This window comes from Amyelois transitella, chromosome 7 (assembly GCF_032362555.1).
Source record: "Amyelois transitella isolate CPQ chromosome 7, ilAmyTran1.1, whole genome shotgun sequence".
NCBI lineage: Eukaryota > Metazoa > Arthropoda > Insecta > Lepidoptera > Pyralidae > Amyelois > Amyelois transitella.
The window spans coordinates 830304-848466 of record NC_083510.1 but is presented as its reverse complement, the minus strand read 5'-3'; the positions used below and the strand labels follow the sequence as shown (position 1 = coordinate 848466).

The 18163-nt window shown below is 36.1% G+C and overlaps 2 protein-coding genes across 3 annotated transcripts; both read left to right on the top strand.

Annotated features, from left to right (window-relative positions):
* Positions 1 to 713: 713 nt before the first annotated feature.
* On the top strand, positions 714 to 16633 carry LOC106143548 (iron-sulfur clusters transporter ABCB7, mitochondrial). Of its 2 annotated transcripts, none has more exons than XM_013345671.2 (14): positions 714 to 898; positions 1005 to 1113; positions 3496 to 3572; positions 3913 to 4120; positions 6246 to 6412; positions 6960 to 7089; positions 7395 to 7543; positions 9314 to 9488; positions 10478 to 10635; positions 11142 to 11305; positions 11879 to 12008; positions 12814 to 12942; positions 13363 to 13509; positions 14779 to 16633. In XM_013345671.2, the coding sequence occupies exons 1-14, from the start codon at positions 743 to 745 to the stop codon at positions 14989 to 14991; spliced, it is 2112 nt and encodes a 703-aa protein (XP_013201125.1). In that variant the 5' UTR covers positions 714 to 742; the 3' UTR covers positions 14992 to 16633. The 2 variants fall into 2 exon arrangements, with proteins under 2 accessions (XP_013201125.1, XP_013201124.1); XM_013345670.2 differs by having other exon boundaries at positions 3442 to 3572.
* On the top strand, positions 16429 to 17180 carry LOC132901908 (uncharacterized; the record flags this gene model as incomplete). The annotated part of the gene is made up of 1 exon (XM_060945090.1): positions 16429 to 17180. A coding segment is annotated over one exon (366 nt), but the record flags the coding sequence as incomplete, so codon positions are not given.
* Positions 17181 to 18163: the final 983 nt, after the last annotated feature.

Here is an 18163-nt window from a genome sequence, read left to right as displayed (position 1 = left end):
ACGATTAATATTTCTGTGCTTAGAGACAAACTAAACTTCCAACAGGTTCAAGTTCTCTCAACTCAGAAGATCTTTCATTTTGTAATCAAAACTTCTTCGGATTATTAAAATATACATCTATACATATAATCACATCTATATCCCTTACGAGGTAGACAAAGCCAGCAGTCTCGAAAAGATTAAGCCACTTTCAGTTGTTTGGCGTAATGATAGAATTGAGATTCTATCATTAAGCCAGGTTAATAGTGACAGGTATGCTGATAGAATCTTTAATATATAAGTCAATCCCTTAGTCGCCTTTATCGACATCATCGGAAAGAGATGGAGTGGTCCTATGCTTTTTTATTGGTGCCGGAAACCACACGGCACATAAGATTATATTGATGAGTTCATGTTTTTCACTCAAGTTCCACTTTTTAAAGTGTAGCAAATATTTTTCATTTCATTCTTTAATTTTTGTTTTCACCTACCCTGGCGGAAGACCTGCCTCCCGAAATAATGCTGCTATTACATTTCTTTATTTTTAAACTTACTATTTATTGAAGTTTGGTTTTTTATTGAAAGCACAAATCCGGTTTTTTACATACTCTTTGTTTAAAATAACACCACATTATACAGTCGGATAAGTAGAAATGAAGTATTCTAGATAATAGTAACATGTGGGTGATTATTTGTAATGGTAACACGAGCAATCCTGTCACTGTCAAAATTACGCTTATCACTCATTTGTCAGTTTGCGAACATGGCGGCTGTGCTGCTGTCATCTAAAAATTTTGATAAAATATTAAAAAATCATTTAAAATTCACGAAATCTTTCTTGAGCAATAAATCTGTGATTTTAAATAAACCGCAATACGTCTTGCCATGCAAACAATGCGCGGCTGCAAGTCAGTTTAAGGTGTGAATTACCTTACTTGTTATCTTAAATGAAATTTTGTTGTTTTTAATTATATTCCAATAACTTAGGGTTTATAATTATTTCTATTACTCTATTATGGTTTTAGTATTACTCTTCAGCACCTCCGAACAATGCGGGATCCACAGATACGGCTAAAAATGTTTTGGCGGCAGTTTTGGCCAATAAACCCAAGGCTGGGAAAATACCAGCAGCAGGTAAGTCCAAGAATAAACAGTAATAACTCTAAATAACAAGCATCATATTAATTTAATGAATTGAATACTTAGCAGGTTATAGTAGGTAACTTAAGTTTAATATTACATAATGTTTGTTTGACCTTGGGACTAAATTTTGGTGTATATACATACACTTACAGGCATTAGACACTAATTTCCGCACATTTATTATAATAGAGACGAAATACATGCTCATTGCACTTTATATTTAGGACAAATTATTCACGTCAAAGCATAATTATAATTCTTACAAAGTTTAAAACATCCTAGTAAATTTGAATGACATAAAGAAAGTAATGGCTACTATCCATCTTGCCTTGCCATCTGTAGCTATGAATTGATTCAAGTAATTCAAAGCCTCAAATTAGACTGCAATCTGCAGACAAAGTTCTTATCAGAAACAATTAACTTTATCTCATTTAAGTAGGTATACAATTAAAGAATGCTACATTTATTATCAATTATTGTGTAATGTTTCACTTTGCATAAGTCTAAAGTCATATATACATATAGTCACGTCTATATCCCATGCAGGAAATCCGTCTTGGAAATATTAAATGGCCACGTTCAGCTATTTGACGTAATTATAGTATCGAGATTCAAATAGTGACAGGTTGCTAGCCCATCGCATAAAAAAGAATCCCAAGTTTGTAAGCCTATTCCTTAGTCGCCTTTTACGACATCCATGGGAAAGAGATGGAGTGGTACTATTTTTTTTTTTTATTGGTGCTGGGAACCACATGGCACATTATCATCATACTGGTTATTATTCATATTCCCATGGAAATAAAACTGTGGGATGCAGACACTGTGATGTAAATAAAGAATTTTTAATATTTTTAAATATACACATTAAACACTATCATTAATATTGTAGTGTGCTCTACTGTTTTACATTTGATAAAAATGGTTTTTATATTAATAGTATTTTATTTATAGCATAGTCTAGCATAGTAAAACATCATAGTAATTTACAGCTTGGGTTTTGTAGTTTTAATCTTGCTTTCTGTCTGAAGTATTTAATTTGTTAAGTACAAATAAAATTAATGGAATCCATACTAATATTATAAATGCAAACGTGAGTTTGTTGTTTTCTTACCTCTAAACTAAACCACTGAACCAATTTGTTCAGGTTGTCTGGAAAAGATCCCACTTAGGGATAAGCCCGCCATTGTACTGTACTGTTTTTATTTGTAATGTATTCCTTTAGTAAAGAATAAAGCATTAACTTACTTACTCTTTGAAATTTTGCATTTATTTGTCAGCGACATTCACATGGTCGGAGCCGCGCGAGAAAGCTAGATTTTTATTTTTTAATATAATATAGTAAGATACAAATCCATAAAAATACCTACTAAAATAACTACCAAACCGTGGAAAACTATCTATCTGTTATATAATTATTCAGATTTGATGATTGACAGAAATAATAAAGATTCAAAAAAGCAGTGAGAGAATCCATGTATACTTTTTTTTTTTGGTAATACATTGCCAACCAGCATTAAGTCCGCCTTTTGTACATTTTTTTTTGTGCAATAAAGTTTTAAATAAATAAAAGTTACTTGTCAACATTTTCTTTGCTCAACTTTTTTTTTTGTTGTGGCGCTTTTTTTTGTAGTTCTTTTTTCACAGATTGTGTTTGTTACTAATTACTTGGTTGAAATGCAGTTCTCATCCCGCACGCATCCTTTGTTTGTCCGCTTCTCTCCTTCCCTCTTTCCTCTTCTCGTTATAGTTAAACTATCATGCTAATTATTAAGCACATACCATCGAATGGAATGAAAATTATATTTCATTACATTTCAGGAATTAATGGAATTTACAGAATAACAAATTGAAATTTGAGAAGTAGAAACTAACGAAATAAATATTTCAGCCTTTTGTAGGCAATATAATTGACATGTCATGAAATATAGAGAACATTGTGTACATTTGTTACTAATTACTTACTACTTGTGTAATTATGTTACTTATTGTATGACAATAATATACATTGACTAGTATTTGCTGGACTTTTAGACATTTTAACTGGCGTATTTCTTTACTAAGTAAAAAACAAAATCGAATATTTAAAATTTTTGATTTTATGATATATATTAAATATAAAACTGAATAGTTTTATTCATATTTGTTACATCATCGCATCTAACATTTTATTTAGTCTGGCAAAAGAGATGCCATGTTTAACTTTTACTACCCACATGTGCAAAATCAGGGGTCAGTGTTAAAAATATAATAAAAAAAAAAAAAATGTATCCCAATTATACCTTTCCCAAATCATCCTGATGAAATGTCTCCCGCCCCTAGGTATCCAAAAACGGGACTGCTTTCACCCAGGTGCCTCTGTTTTGTCCCGTGAAGATATCAACTTGGCGGACGCAAAGCCGGTCACGGGAACTGACATGGTCAGGGGCATGTTGGAGTATGTGTGGCCCAAGGTGAGAAATATTGAAAAAAAATAAATTAATATACGCGTTTGATCGAGTAAAACTCGCACTAACCCCTCTGTACTTAAGGCTCCTCTCAGGTCCGAAATGACTAGTCTCTTCACAAAGACTACATAATATCAGGGACAAGTCTCTTCACAAAGACTACTTAACTCCATAATGGCGTTTTTGTATAACCTATTTGGTATTAGATAAGTTTGAACGTTGAAATTGTGAACTAAAAAAAAGCGTTTAAATTATTATTTTTATAAAACATTAAACTACTTACTACTATACCTCTACGTGCCTGCAATATCAATTTTCGTGATCGACCAATAATCATATCTTTCAGGACAACGAGATGATAAGGAACCGGGTCATGCTGTCTCTGTCGCTCCTGTTTGGGGCCAAGATAGTGAATGTCACTGTCCCATTCATATTCAAGTACGCGGTGGACGAAGTGAACGGCGCAGTGATGACGTCAGGTGGTGAAGCGTTGTTGGGGATGGATACGGTACCACAGGCGTTGGGAACTGCCGCTTTTAGCCTGTTATTAGGATGTAAGTTTATAATGACAACTTGTTATGGTAGTTTTTTGTCAGAGCTTCACTCCCGTGGGTAATAAAAAAAAGTAGTTAATTAGCCTGTGTTACATACATACATATGGTCACGTCTATATCCCTCACGGGGTTGACAGAGCCAACAGTCTTGAAAAGACTGATAGGCCACTTTCAGCTGTTTGGCTTTATGATGTAATTGAGATTGAGATTCAAATGTGACAGGTTGCTAGCCCGTCGCCTAAAAGAAGAATCCCAAGTTTATAAACCTATCCCTTAGTCGCCTTTTACGACATCCATGGGAAAGTGATGGAGTGGTCCTATTCTTTTTTGTGCCTGTGTTACTCCCGTGTTATTTGTATTACAGTGTAATAGAAAAGGACTCATGTCCATCCCTTATCCGTGGATGTAGTAAAGGGCGACTAAGGGAATGGCTAATAAATGTGAGATTCTTGTAGGCGCTGGGCGAGCAACCTGTCACTATTTGAATTTAACTCCATCACTAAGCCATAAAGCTAAACAAGGTCTTACAGTCTTCAAGATTGTTGGCTCCGTCTACCCCGCAAGGGATACAGACGTGATTAATGTATGTTACCCCCGAAGGTCTATTCTACATATATCTGTGCAAAATTTCGTGAAAATCATTTGATTAGCTTTTTTGTTGTGTTTGTTCGTTATTTCGCTTTTATTATGACGTGAAACGGGGCTGCAATAATTTTTCGCGCGATAAAAACGGCGTCGCGCTTGCCATGCTACAGAGGCTGCATAATTTTAATCTTACATACATACATACATAAAATCACGCCTCTTTCCCGGAGGGGTAGGCAGAGACTACCTCTTTCCACTTGCCACGATCTCTGCATACTTCCTTCGCTTCATCCACATTCATAACTCTCTTCATGCAAGCTCGGCGGTTTCGGGTACTTTTGACCTGACCCTTTACCAGGACGTCCTTAATTTGATCAAGATACGTTCGATTTTAACCCTTTCCATGCGGCTGGCGTAATATCACGTATAACTAAAAACCGTTGGCCACACGGTGGGCGTATTATTGCGTCCAAAACAAATCCTTGTGTTAAACGATTAGACCAATATGAAAGTTGGTTCCCCTGTACTGTAGTTATAAATTCAACAACCTTACGTGAAACGGTGGAAAAATACTTACTTATTATTATGTAGATACGAGTGCATGGTTTACGCCGATAGAGTTGTAAGCTTTTTATATCAAAAGTCTAATAAAAGGAGAATAATATGAATGGTAAGTTTATTACTTATAATTCTTAATAATGTGTTTTACCTCGAATCCTTTTGATTTCGATAATATTTTTAAAGATAAATCTTCAGATGAGACTCAAATTGCCGAGCATGAACCATATTCGCAACGAATTTTACAAAATAAAGTGATATGTTATGATGACTCTCAAAATCCGATAACACCATGTCCAATACAAACACGATACAATGTACAAGATATGTCAACTAGCCAGTTACTTAATGTACCCTCATAAATTAAATTTTAAGCTACCGTCGTTACATTTTATTATAACCATAGATTTTTTTTAAAAGCATGATAAAATAATAAAAAAAATGTAAATTGAGTATGTAAAAAACTGAGTGTTAATTTGCTTATATGCTTGCTCATACCCAGTTGCCCAAAAAAATATTATGATTAATAAAAATTTGATTTCAATATACTACATAATTCAGTTTTTTTATAAAAAATATATATGCAAATAATTTTATACAAATATTTGATATTCTTTTTGTATTTTTGCAGCAAATGTTCATTATTCTTAATCATAATTCAATTTTGCTCATTTCTGCTTATAAAGACGTTATTGTTTCAAGGTATGGCAACACCAAAATTGTCTATATAATTTTGAAAACGAAATAATACGCCAACCGCGTCTTGCGAAAAATATTACAGAACGCAATAATACGCCTTCCGTACAGTAGAACCATTTTTGTTAGGACGTAATATCTCGCCCATCGTTTTATGGAAGGGCCTTAATACAAAACCGCCCGTACAGAGACGGCGAAATTGAAATAATGCTTCCGCATGGAAAGGGTTAATCTTATTTTATTATATAAGGAGTATCATTAATTTAGTTAATTTCTTTGTTCACAGATGGCATTGCCCGCGCGACAGCGGCCGGGTTCAATGAACTAAGAAACGCGGTGTTCGCCAAAGTGGCCCAACATTCAATAAGGAAGCTCGCTTGCAATGTGTTCACACATTTACACAACCTGGATCTGAGTTTCCATTTGGGGAGGCAGACTGGAGCTCTGTCTAAGGTAACTTTATAAGTTATTTCCCTTTTGAAAATTATGGACCAAACTGGTTTTGATATATGGCCAATGTGATTATGAAATGAATGTAATGAAATGAAAAGTAACAAACTAAAATGTGAATGTTCAGGAAAACTTGACCGATCCTTTATACAAACCAAAAACCACGGGGATCAAGTTTCTGTGCAGGTGACTGTACACGCTTCTCAAAATTTTCTCTTTGTATTACAGTGATTTCGACCTTATATAGAGACAAATGTGCATATTTTTCAATTAAAAAAAACTTCAGGCAGAGACTTAGCTTAAGTGTCCATAACTTAATCCATAACTTTTTAAATTTTTAGGTCGCTGTTTCTTACTATTTCTCGCCTTTTAATGTGATTTCTCTCAACTACAAAAACAATTTAAAAAATTGAACTTAATAGCAAATAAACGTGTTCTCATTTTTCTTACATTTGGTTTCTCGCTATTTCTCACCTTCATTGACAATATCTAACTTCTAAAACTATTTCTTTTATACGTTTGACAAACAATTTGTATCTTTCATCCACAGACAATAGACCGCGGGTCGCGAGCCATAAACTTCGTCTTATCAGCGATGGTGTTCAACATAGTGCCCACTATATTTGAGCTGACTTTAGTCTCCAGTATATTGGGGGTAAAGGGAGGATTGGCGTTTGCGGGTTTGTAATTAAACTATTAAATAGTTTTAAAAATTAAATTTTGAAATTTTTTTTTGTCGTAATTGTCACACACTCCGCTTTTGGCGGTTACTGGCAATACGTAATAAACCACGTTATTACTGTCAATTATCGATTCGATATTAATCGCTTAAAAACTTAAATGTATAAATGTACCTTTACTTATATCTACTAATTTAAATTAAAATTCAAAACTTTATTCATTATTATTGTACACTTCAATATCACTTAATAATTGTCATATCTTATGGTTAAACAAGTTATTAAAGGTCAATATATTATTTCAGGTCTAGCATTCAGCTGCGTAGGAGTTTACGCGGCGTTCACGCTGGCTGTAACACAATGGCGGACGAAATTCAGAGTGTACATGAACCGCGCTGAGAACGAGGCGGGTAATAAGGCGGTCGATTCTCTCATCAATTACGAGACTGTTAAGGTACACATCTTCTATATATATATATATATATATATATATATATATATATATATATATTCTTTATCTATTTTTGCAGTGCCTTGTGGTTCCCGGCACTAAAGAATAAGACCACTCTTTCCCATGGATGTTGTAAAGGCGATTAGGGGATAGCCTTATAAACTTCTTGTAGCCAATGGGCTAGCAACCTATTTCAATCTCATTTTCACCTCAAGTCGTACAGCTGAACGTGGCCTTTCAGACTTTTCAAGATTGTGGTTCTGTTTACCCCACAAGGGATATAGACGTGATTATATATATGTATGTACAACAGATCCTATTTTTATGTATGGTCTTTCAATTTCTTTTATTTACCTACATTTGTACACAAATTTATTTAAAATTGCCAATCCATATATTTTTTTTTTATTATTTAAGTTTCATATCAAGTTGACGTTGTTGAAGAAAATGATGCAGTGCAGTTTGTTACCGTTTCTTCTGCACTGACGCTTTGGAAGCGGCAGTAAACTTTGGTTTTAAGTTATTTGACGTCAACTAATGTCGTGAAACCAAAAAATTTGAAAATTACAAATTTATAATGAAGTGTCCCATGATAATGAATAAAATATTTAAAGAAGATTGGCGAAACTGGACCGCATTTATTTACAAAAGCGTGCCCGAACGAAAATGTATTAAATAAAAAGAGTTTAATTCGTATTATTTATTACCACAAAATCCTGATTTAAAAAGTAGGGATTATTAAGATAAATTAGTTCATAATTTTATTAAAACCAATTAAAACAAAACGTATTGAAGTGCAAAAATCATGCACAACTAAACGTTTTTTCTTTTCAATAATGTATGCTCCAATCAGCGTAAAGCAATAATTGTCATGTCATTACATACATTCACGTCAAACGTCAAATCGCTATTCAAATCTACTTTCGTGACTTTCTGTGATCGTTCATGCTCGAGTTTTATTAGTGGTTTTTAAATTATTTGACGATTTAACGCGTGTTTTTGGACTTCAACGATTCTTGATCTAATATTAACATTTAGCATTGCCTTCTGGATTTCGATTTGCAAGTGATTGGTTTAGTAATTTATGTAAAATGCCACTTAGATGTTGTTAACAACACTTAAATAATAACCTCACTTGTTACATTCAAGTGTAAATATTTTTGAAATCCCAACTTTAATATAATTAACACCATCAACTTTTTTGTTTGTCTAGATTAGTTCTATAAGTATCAATAGATTTCTTTCGTGAACGGGACTCCTAAGTCCAGGTCTGAAATTGTATAGAAGTTCGCCATTCTTCTTTGATTTTTTTTAATTTATGTACAACTATAGGCCGTCCGCGACTTCGTCCGCATCCGAACCTTATCAATCCCGCGGGAAATCTGGGGGTAAAAAGTAGCCTATGTATGTGTGATTCCGGGTCTTCAGCTTCCTACATACCAAATTTCATCGCAATCGGTTCAGTAGCTTTTTCGTAAAAGATTAACAAACCATCTATACTGACACCCTGACATACAAATTTTCGCATTTATAATATTACTAGGATGTTTATGAATCACGATGCCTTTATCTATTTATCTATATGACTTTTTATGATTTTTTAGGCGATGGGCTAGCAACCTGTCACTATTTTGATCTCAATTCCATCATTAAGCCGAGCAGCTGAACATGGCCATTCAGTATTTTCAAGAAGTTGGCTCTGTCTACCCCGCAAGGGATATAGACGTGACTATATGTATGTATCTAATGCATTAATTATTATTTATTTAACAGTATTTCAACAACGAGAAATACGAATTGGAAAAATACGACATGAGCCTGAAGATATATGAGGAGGCGTCTCTGAAGACCGCCTCCAGCTTGGCCCTGTTGAACTTCGGCCAGCACGCGATATTCAGCGCCGGCTTGAGTGCCATCATGATAATGGCCGCCAACGAGATTGTTAAAGGTAAACATACGTCACGTCTATATCCCTTGCGGGGTAGATAGGGCCGATAGTCTTGAAAAGACTGAATGGCCACGTTCAGCCGTTTGGCTTAATGATAGAATTGAGATTCAAATAGTGACAGGTTTCTAGCCCATCGCGTAAAAGAAGAGTCCCAAGTTTATATCATCGTGAAGAAACCTGCGCATTCAGGCAACTTGATGTGTAACAATGTATCCAATACGGGTTAGGTTCCCCTGCAAAAGTTGCGGAGGTCAGACGGGAGTCGCTTCGTGTAAAAACCTGACTCACCCAATCCATGGTCAAAGGCATACTTCGGGCTCCTCTCCAGAGTGGTGTCATCACTAAAGATCGGAATAGTTAATTTGAATTGGGGTCAATGAACTGAAACGTATATATTAATATGGACATGCCTCCGTCCGGGATTGCGGGATTTGTAAATAATTAAGATTTTTTCCGGAATTTTTACAATTTGTATGAAGAATATATTAGTGGTAGCTGTTTTCCGTCGACTTCGTTCACGTTAATTGTAGTCCTATGTTACCCGCGGACTGTAGTTTACTGTAAGTGTAAGTACTGAAATGGAATCCCGGAAAAGAGGCTTATCCATGTTGTGCTTTCTATGGTAATTCATGATGCAAGTACATAAAATGACTGGTAGATATATAGACGTGATGACACGCGACTGACTGACTGGACATAAGCTGACGGCCTCTGTGGCGCAGCGGTAGTACGCTTGTCTGTGACACCGGAGGTCCCGGGTTCGAATCCCGGCCAAGGCATGATGAGAAAAGAACATTTTCTGATTGTCCTGGGTCTTGGATGTTTATCTATATAAGTATTTATTATAAAATATAGTATCGTTGAGTTAGTATCTCGTAACACAAGTCTCGAACTTACTTCGAGGCTAACTCAATCAGTGTAAAAAAAGAAAAAAAAAATCAATGTACCTATTCCGATCTCTGGTCATCACGTCCCCCCCCCTCCCGCAGGCCGCATGTCGGTGGGCGACCTGGTGATGGTGAACGGGCTGCTGTTCCAGCTGTCGGTGCCGCTGGGCTTCCTGGGCTCCGTGTACCGCGAGGTGCGCCAGGCGCTCGTCGACATGCAGACCATGTTCACGCTCATGACTGTGCGGTCGCGGGTTCAGGTCCGTGCGTCTTTATTCTATATGGAGAACGTATCATAAATAATAAGTTTAATGTTCAAATCTTCTTTTTTTTTTCTAAGATCTATTTTTATTTTTAGTTGTGAGGACCTGTAATTCGCTTCTTTTATAACTATTTTTGTCACATATTGTAATCATTTGTCTTCCCAATAATATTTATGTTTAAATATGTGTAATTTGACACTCATTTATTTATGAATGATTTATCTTATATTTTGGGAAAATGTAAATAAATAATTGACAAATAGCACTGATCTAAATTCCGGTCTGTAAAAAAATAATATAATTATTTATTAAATTAATTTCCCTAACTACTTTTTCACTAACATTCACAGGCATAAGACATATCTTATATATTGAGAACTTCTTACTCTATGATGTCGTAATAGAGACAAATTCTCGCTAACTCCATATGGAGTTGACTGTAGAGAAAGAGAGAGATTATTATCGTGAGAAACGCCAACGGTTTTGTGCTTTTACGTTTGCAGGAGAAAGAGAAAGCGCCACCGCTAATAGTGGACGCCAAAACTGCGAACATTGAATTCAAAGATGTCAGCTTCAAATACATTAACGGGAAGCCGATTTTTAACAACCTTTCTCTCACTATACCGGCCGGGAAGAAGATTGGAATAGTCGGTGGATCAGGCAGCGGGTGAGTTTCCATACAGACATACATACATACATAAAATCACGCCTCTTTCCCGGAGGGGTAGGCAGAGACTACCTCTTTCCACTTGCCACGATCTCTGCATACTTCCTTCGCTTCATCCACATTCATAACTCTCTTCATGCAAGCTCGGCGGTTTCGGGTACTTTTGACCTGACCCTTTACCAGGACGTCTTTAATTTGATCAAGTTCCACACTTGTGATAAATTTCTCTCACCGGGACTTTAACCTAGGGCTACTATTAAATGCCTGCCAAATGCTAGAAAACTTGGCTTAAGGCTAGAGTTCTCATTTTTGACATAGTTTCTCACACCGAGAAACGAACCTGTGACTAAGAGAATGATGGCCGAGGGTCCAGACTTGAGTTTCTGTTGGTTAGTTTCCAACCTTATTACATTGTCTATACACTTACTGTTCGAATCTCGATGTGGAAAACATCGGGTATTAAAAGAGTAATGAATGTAGATAATACCAAGTTTAAAAGCTCATCCCTTAGTCGTCTTTCAAGTCATCCATTTATCACGCTACTATAACTAAAAATGTTTTTTCTTCTTACAGAAAGTCAACTTTAGTCCGTCTGTTATTCAGATTCTTCGAGCCACAGTCAGGTCAAATATTCATTAACGGTCAGAATATAAAAGATTTGGATCTAGTCAGTTTGAGGAAGGCTATAGCTATAGTCCCACAGGTATGAAAACTAATTTAATTCCTCTTTTATATTAATACAAAAATAAGGAAAAAAAACTATATAAGTGTGATAGCGCCATCTGTTATTGGTTAATTGTATCATTATAATGCTAACCGTTATCGACTGCAGTCGGTAGTCGGTAGTGTTTAATTAATTTATTTTTTGAATAGCTTAATAATACATATAATCACGTCCTTATTGCCACCCTTACCGTGTAGACAGAGCCAACAGTCTCGCAACTTGTTCAGCTATATGGCTTAACGATATAATTGAGATTCAAATAGCGACAGGTTGCTAGCCCATCGCCTACAAAGAAGAATCTCAGTTTGTTTATTTGTTTGTTTGTAATATAAATATAAATAAATATATACGGGACAAATTACACAGATTGAGTTAGCCTCGATGTAAGTTCGAAACTTGTGTTACGAGATACCTACTAACTCAACTATATTTTATAATAAATACGTATATAGATAAACATCCAAGACCCAGGCCAATCAGAGAAAGTTCGTTTCTCATCATGCCCTGGCCGGGATTCGAACCCGGGACCTCCGGTGACACAGATAAGCGCACTACCGCTGCGCCACAGAGGCCGTTATTGCATAGAAATTTACACAGTAACAAGAAAATAGTAAGTACATAGTTATTATAAAAGAAAAAAATCACGTGCAATGGCGGACTTATCCCATGAAGGGATCTCTTCAGTCAACCAACCGGCAAACAATAAGTTGTTAGTATGAATTTGATTTTATAAACCCACTTCAAAAAGTGAGGTTCTCAATTCGACCGCATTTATTTTTTCCAGGATTGCGTCTTGTTCCACGACACGATATACCACAATCTGCATTACGGCGATCTCACCAAGAGTATGGACCAAGTGTACGAAGCTAGTAAAATGGCGGAGTTACACGACTCCGTGCAGACTTGGCCTAAGGTATGCGTTACATACATCTATGTAGATACATACATACATATAATCACGTCTATATCCCTTGCGGGGTAGACAGAGCCAACAGTCTTGAAATGGCTGATAGGCCACGTTCAGCTGTTTGGCTTTATGATGGAATTGAGATTCAAATAGTGATAGGTTGCTGGCCCATCGACTAAAAGAAGAATCCAGAAGTTTATAAGCCTATCCCTTAGTCGCCTTTTACGACATCAATGGGAAAGAAATGGAGTGGTTCTATTCTTTTTTTTTTATATTCGTGCCGGTGACCACACTCCACCACCGTCATATTTATTTATTTACATTACATACATATGGTCACGTCTATACCCCTTGCGGGGTAGACGGAGCCAACAGTCTTGAAAAGACCGAATGGCCATTTGTTTATTTGTAACATTAACATTCCAGGGTTACGAGACCCAAGTTGGCGAAAGGGGTCTGAAACTGTCCGGCGGCGAGAAACAACGTGTCGCGATTGCGCGCGCCATTTTGAAAGATTCCCCGATCATTGTGTTCGATGAGGCGACGTCGAGCCTCGATTCTCTTACTGAACATGTGAGTATTGTGGACGAACATATTAATATACATACATACATATAAACACGTCTATATCCATTGGTGGGGTAAACAGAGAATAAACATACATACATGTAAACACGTCTATATCCATTGGTGGGGTAAACAGAGAATAAACATACATACATATAAACACGTCTATATCCATTGGTGGGGTAAACAGAGAATATACATACATACATATAAACACGTCTATATCCATTGGTGGGGTAAACAGAGAATATACATACATACATATAAACACGTCTATATCCATTGGTGGGGTAAACAGAGAATATACATACATACATATAAACACGTCTATATCCCATGCGGGGTAAACAGAGAGAACAGTCTTGATAATACTGATAGGTCATGTTGAGCTGTTTTGCTTACTGATAGAATTGAGAATCGTATGAAGTGACTGGTTGCTAGCCCGTCGCCTAAAAGAAGAATCCCAAGTTTATAAGCCTTTCCCATGGGAAAGGCCCTTAGTCGCCTTTTACGACACCCATGGGAAAGAGATAGAGTGGTCCTATTCTTTTTTGTATTGGTGCCGAAAACACTTAGACTTCTTCAAAACACATCTTTTTACGTCTTAAATCGTACCACAGACTCCCTATTCTATCTCTTAATGTTGCCAGCATAAAAATAAGTAAGAGGTCAGCTAAAAAAAAGGATTTAAATAAAAGCAAAAAACAAAACTTCTCCCACTATACATACATACATAAAATCTCGTCTGTTTCCCGAAGCGGTAGGCAGAGACTACCTCTTTCCACTTACCACGATCTCTGCATACTTCCTTCGCTTCATCCACATTGAATCCTCACATCCTCGGCGGTTTCGGGTACTTTTGACCTGACCCTTTACCAGGACGTCCTTAATTTGATCAAGATACGTTCGTCTAGGTCTTCCCACTCCGACCTTTCCCACCACACTCTCCTTGTATATCTGCTTAGTCAACCTGCTATATATATAAATAAATAAACTATATTTTTGTATAATAATAAAAAAAAGAATAGGACCACTCCATCTCGTTCCCATGGATGTCGTAAAAGGCGACTAAGGGATAGGCTTATTAACTTGGGATTCTTCTTTTAGGCGATGGGCTAGCAACCCGTCACTATTTGAATCTCAATTCTATCACTAAGCCGTCACAGCTGAACGTGGCCTATCAGTCTTTTCAAGACTGTTGGCTCTGTCTACCCCGTAAGGGATTAAGACGTGATCGTATGTATGTATGTATGTATGTATATTTTTGTTTCCCAGGCGATTCTCCAAGCGCTGAAAGCGGCCACAGTGGGCCGCACCTCAATATGTATCGCCCATCGGCTCTCCACAGTCGCCGATGCTGACGAAATATTCGTATTGGAACACGGAAGCATCACCGAGAGGGGGAAACATTCGGATCTTATAAACAATCCGAAATCATTGTATTATAGACTCTGGGAGAAACAGAATAGGGACGCGAGTCTCAAGTGAATGTTACGACTCAATTTGTGTGAAAGTGACAGTTTGACAAGTAAATAAATATGGCCGACTCGAATATAATGTTTGACATAACGGATCTGTCAATGAGGGCGCTAGTTCTGCGATTTATAAAATACAAGCGGCTAGCCACGGGCGGTAGCATTATTTATTGATGTCTATACAAACTAATCACTGCCCATTTTAGTATTTTAAGAAGTTGATGTTTGAAAAAAATCCTATGTTGGAATGCGGGTTTGTAAACTATATGTTTACAAAATATCATTCGAATTCGTCTCTCAAATAAAATTTTTAATTCTCAATATGGCGTGGTATGTTATATTTTTGGTCAAACTGTAATTATGTTATAAATAATAATGTCGCGAAATCTGTTTACAACATGTAAAAGATTATAAATGTTCCTTCTATTCTTCCTTCCTTAAAAGCCTATGTAAGTCCACTTTTGGACTAAGGCCTCCCCAGAAATGGGGGATTATACCCACAGTCACCACGGGGCTGGCGGGTTGGTTACCGCAGCCCTTGATCGCCTCTTACGATACCCACGGAAAGATATTGAGTGGTGCTATACTACTATGCCGGAACCACACAGCCTATACAAATTACATTGCAAATATTATGTTAAAATATTTTTAAAAGTAAAACCAATGTATATTTATGAGAAATTGTCTTATTTGTATAATGTTTTTGTGTTTGTACAATATTATTTCGTATTAATTTTCGAATAACGTCAAAAGACGAATTTACACATTTTCTTTTTGTTCGCAGTAATTTTATCAAAGTCGGTTATATTCCGATCTTAACCAAAATAATAGTCATAAGGTCTGTGATTCTTATTGATTTCATGGAATATTTTAAGTACCTAATCAAAAAATTGTTTCAATGTATGCCAAATTTATAATTATTACATTACAAGTATAAAGCTGTGACAAAAGTTAAATAATTTTAGATTATAATGTAAACGATGTTAAATGTTATAGATAAATTAAATATCCTACCTCGTAAATGAAGAAACTCATATTCTTGATTTCTGGTGAAAACCTACTAATATTATAGATGCGAAAATTTGTAAAGATGTGTGGATGTGTTTGTTACTTATTTACGCAACTACTACAAAACGGATTTTCATGAAACTTTTTTCATTTTGATTCATATAATCACGGTTATATCCCCTGCAGGGGCAGACAGAGCCAGCAGTCTTGTATGGCCGATAAGCCACGTTCAGCTGTTAGGCTTAATTATATTGAAATAGTGTATAGGTTGCTAGCCTATCCCATCGTCGTCATTAGTCGCCTTTTACGACATCCGTGGCAGTAATGTAGCTTAGACATTGGAATGAGTAAACGTAAAAATTTATAGAGATTTAAGGCGGGGCAAAGTCGTGGGCAACAGTTATATGAAATGAATCAACAAAATTTACATTATTGTATGTGAAACCTACCGTCTAAAGAGCAGTTGACTACAGAACACTTGACTAAAGAACAGTTGACTAAAGAACAGTTGACTAAAGAACAGTTGACTATAGAACAGTTGACTAAAGAACAGTTGACTAAAGAACAGTTGACTAAAGAACAGTTGACTAAAGAACAGTTGACTAAAGAACAGTTGACTAAAGAACAGTTGACTAAAGAACAGTTGACTAATGAACAGTTGACTAAAGAACAGTTGACTAAAGAACAGTTGACTAAAGAACAGTTGACTAAAGAACACTTGACTAAAGAACACTTGACTAAAGAACACTTGACTAAAGAACACTTGACTAAAGAACACTTGACTAAAGAACAGGTACAGAGGGGTTAGTGCGAGTTTTACTCTGTCAAACGCGTCGATCAAGTAAACGCGAGTTTGTATGGTACCAATAGATGGCGCTGAACAAATTACATACAAATTCGCGTTAACTTGCTCGGCGCGTTTGAACGAACAAAACTGGAACTAACTCCTCAGGTGACTGAAGAAAATTTATGGAAATTCCCACGAGAGTGAGGCCGCAGGCAAAAACTAGTTTATATACTCGTAAACAAGAGTCATTTTTGAATACGGTTAAAGTTAAAAAGTCTAAAGCTATTTATGAAAGTGTGATTGGTTTTGTAAATGAGAAATTGTTAATCAATATGTTTTACATGTAAATATTGTTAACGCATGTAATTGTACAGAAAATGTTAAATAAGTATATTATTTTATTAAAATCTATTGTTTTATTGTATTCGACCCTTTATATCTCGAAACGAACGTATCTTGATCAAATTAAGGACGTCCTGGTAAAGGGTCAGGTCAAGAGTACCTGAAACCGCCGAGCTTGCATGAAGAGAGTTATGAGTGTGGATGGAGCGAAGGAAGTGTGCAGAGATCGTGGCAAGTGGAAAGAGGTAGTCTCTGCCTGCCCCTCCGGGAAAGAGGCGTGTTTGTATGTTTGTATATTTCGCGAAAGAAGAAAATATGATAGGAATAATATTCTACTGCGTACTGTTATTGAAAACCCAACTACCTTATAAATGCGGAGGTAAGTTAATTTGTTTGTTTGTTTGTTACCTCTTCACGGGTTATTACTGAATCAATCTTATTGAAATGTCCCTGCCTACCCCAATGGGAAACAGGCGTGATTCTATCTAATCTTATTGAAATGTCACGTATTGTCTACCGACAGCGCCATCTAACTGGTTTCTCGGGACTTATTAGGAGTGAACACGCAACAATATGTATTAATTGCGTTGTAGTTCCACCGATTTACACTAGATGGCGTTGTTACAGTTTACCGATAAGTATTTAAGATCTGAGAAAATATTCTAAAATAAACGTCATGGAGACGACGAACAGCGTGGGTTCGTTTTTATTTTGTATCTTATACATACCTGCCTAAATAACTCAAGAAATTGCTTGGCATTTCTTCCGTATCGATGTAATTAGGTCTGGAGAAGGACATTGGTACGGGTTCATTCCGGTTAATACTATAGTTCCCGTGATGAAATGAGATAAAACCTGTATTCGTGGCGATAAATCCGCCGTTTTTTGTAGATGGCATTTGATTCGTTAATTTTTGTAGATTACATCGTTTTTTTTGTTAGATGGCGTTAAATTTAAATTCGTCGCTTTTTCTAGATGGCGGTAAATTAACTAGTTCCATATATTGCAGCTTAATTATATTACAAACATTACATCAATTTTGGCTAGA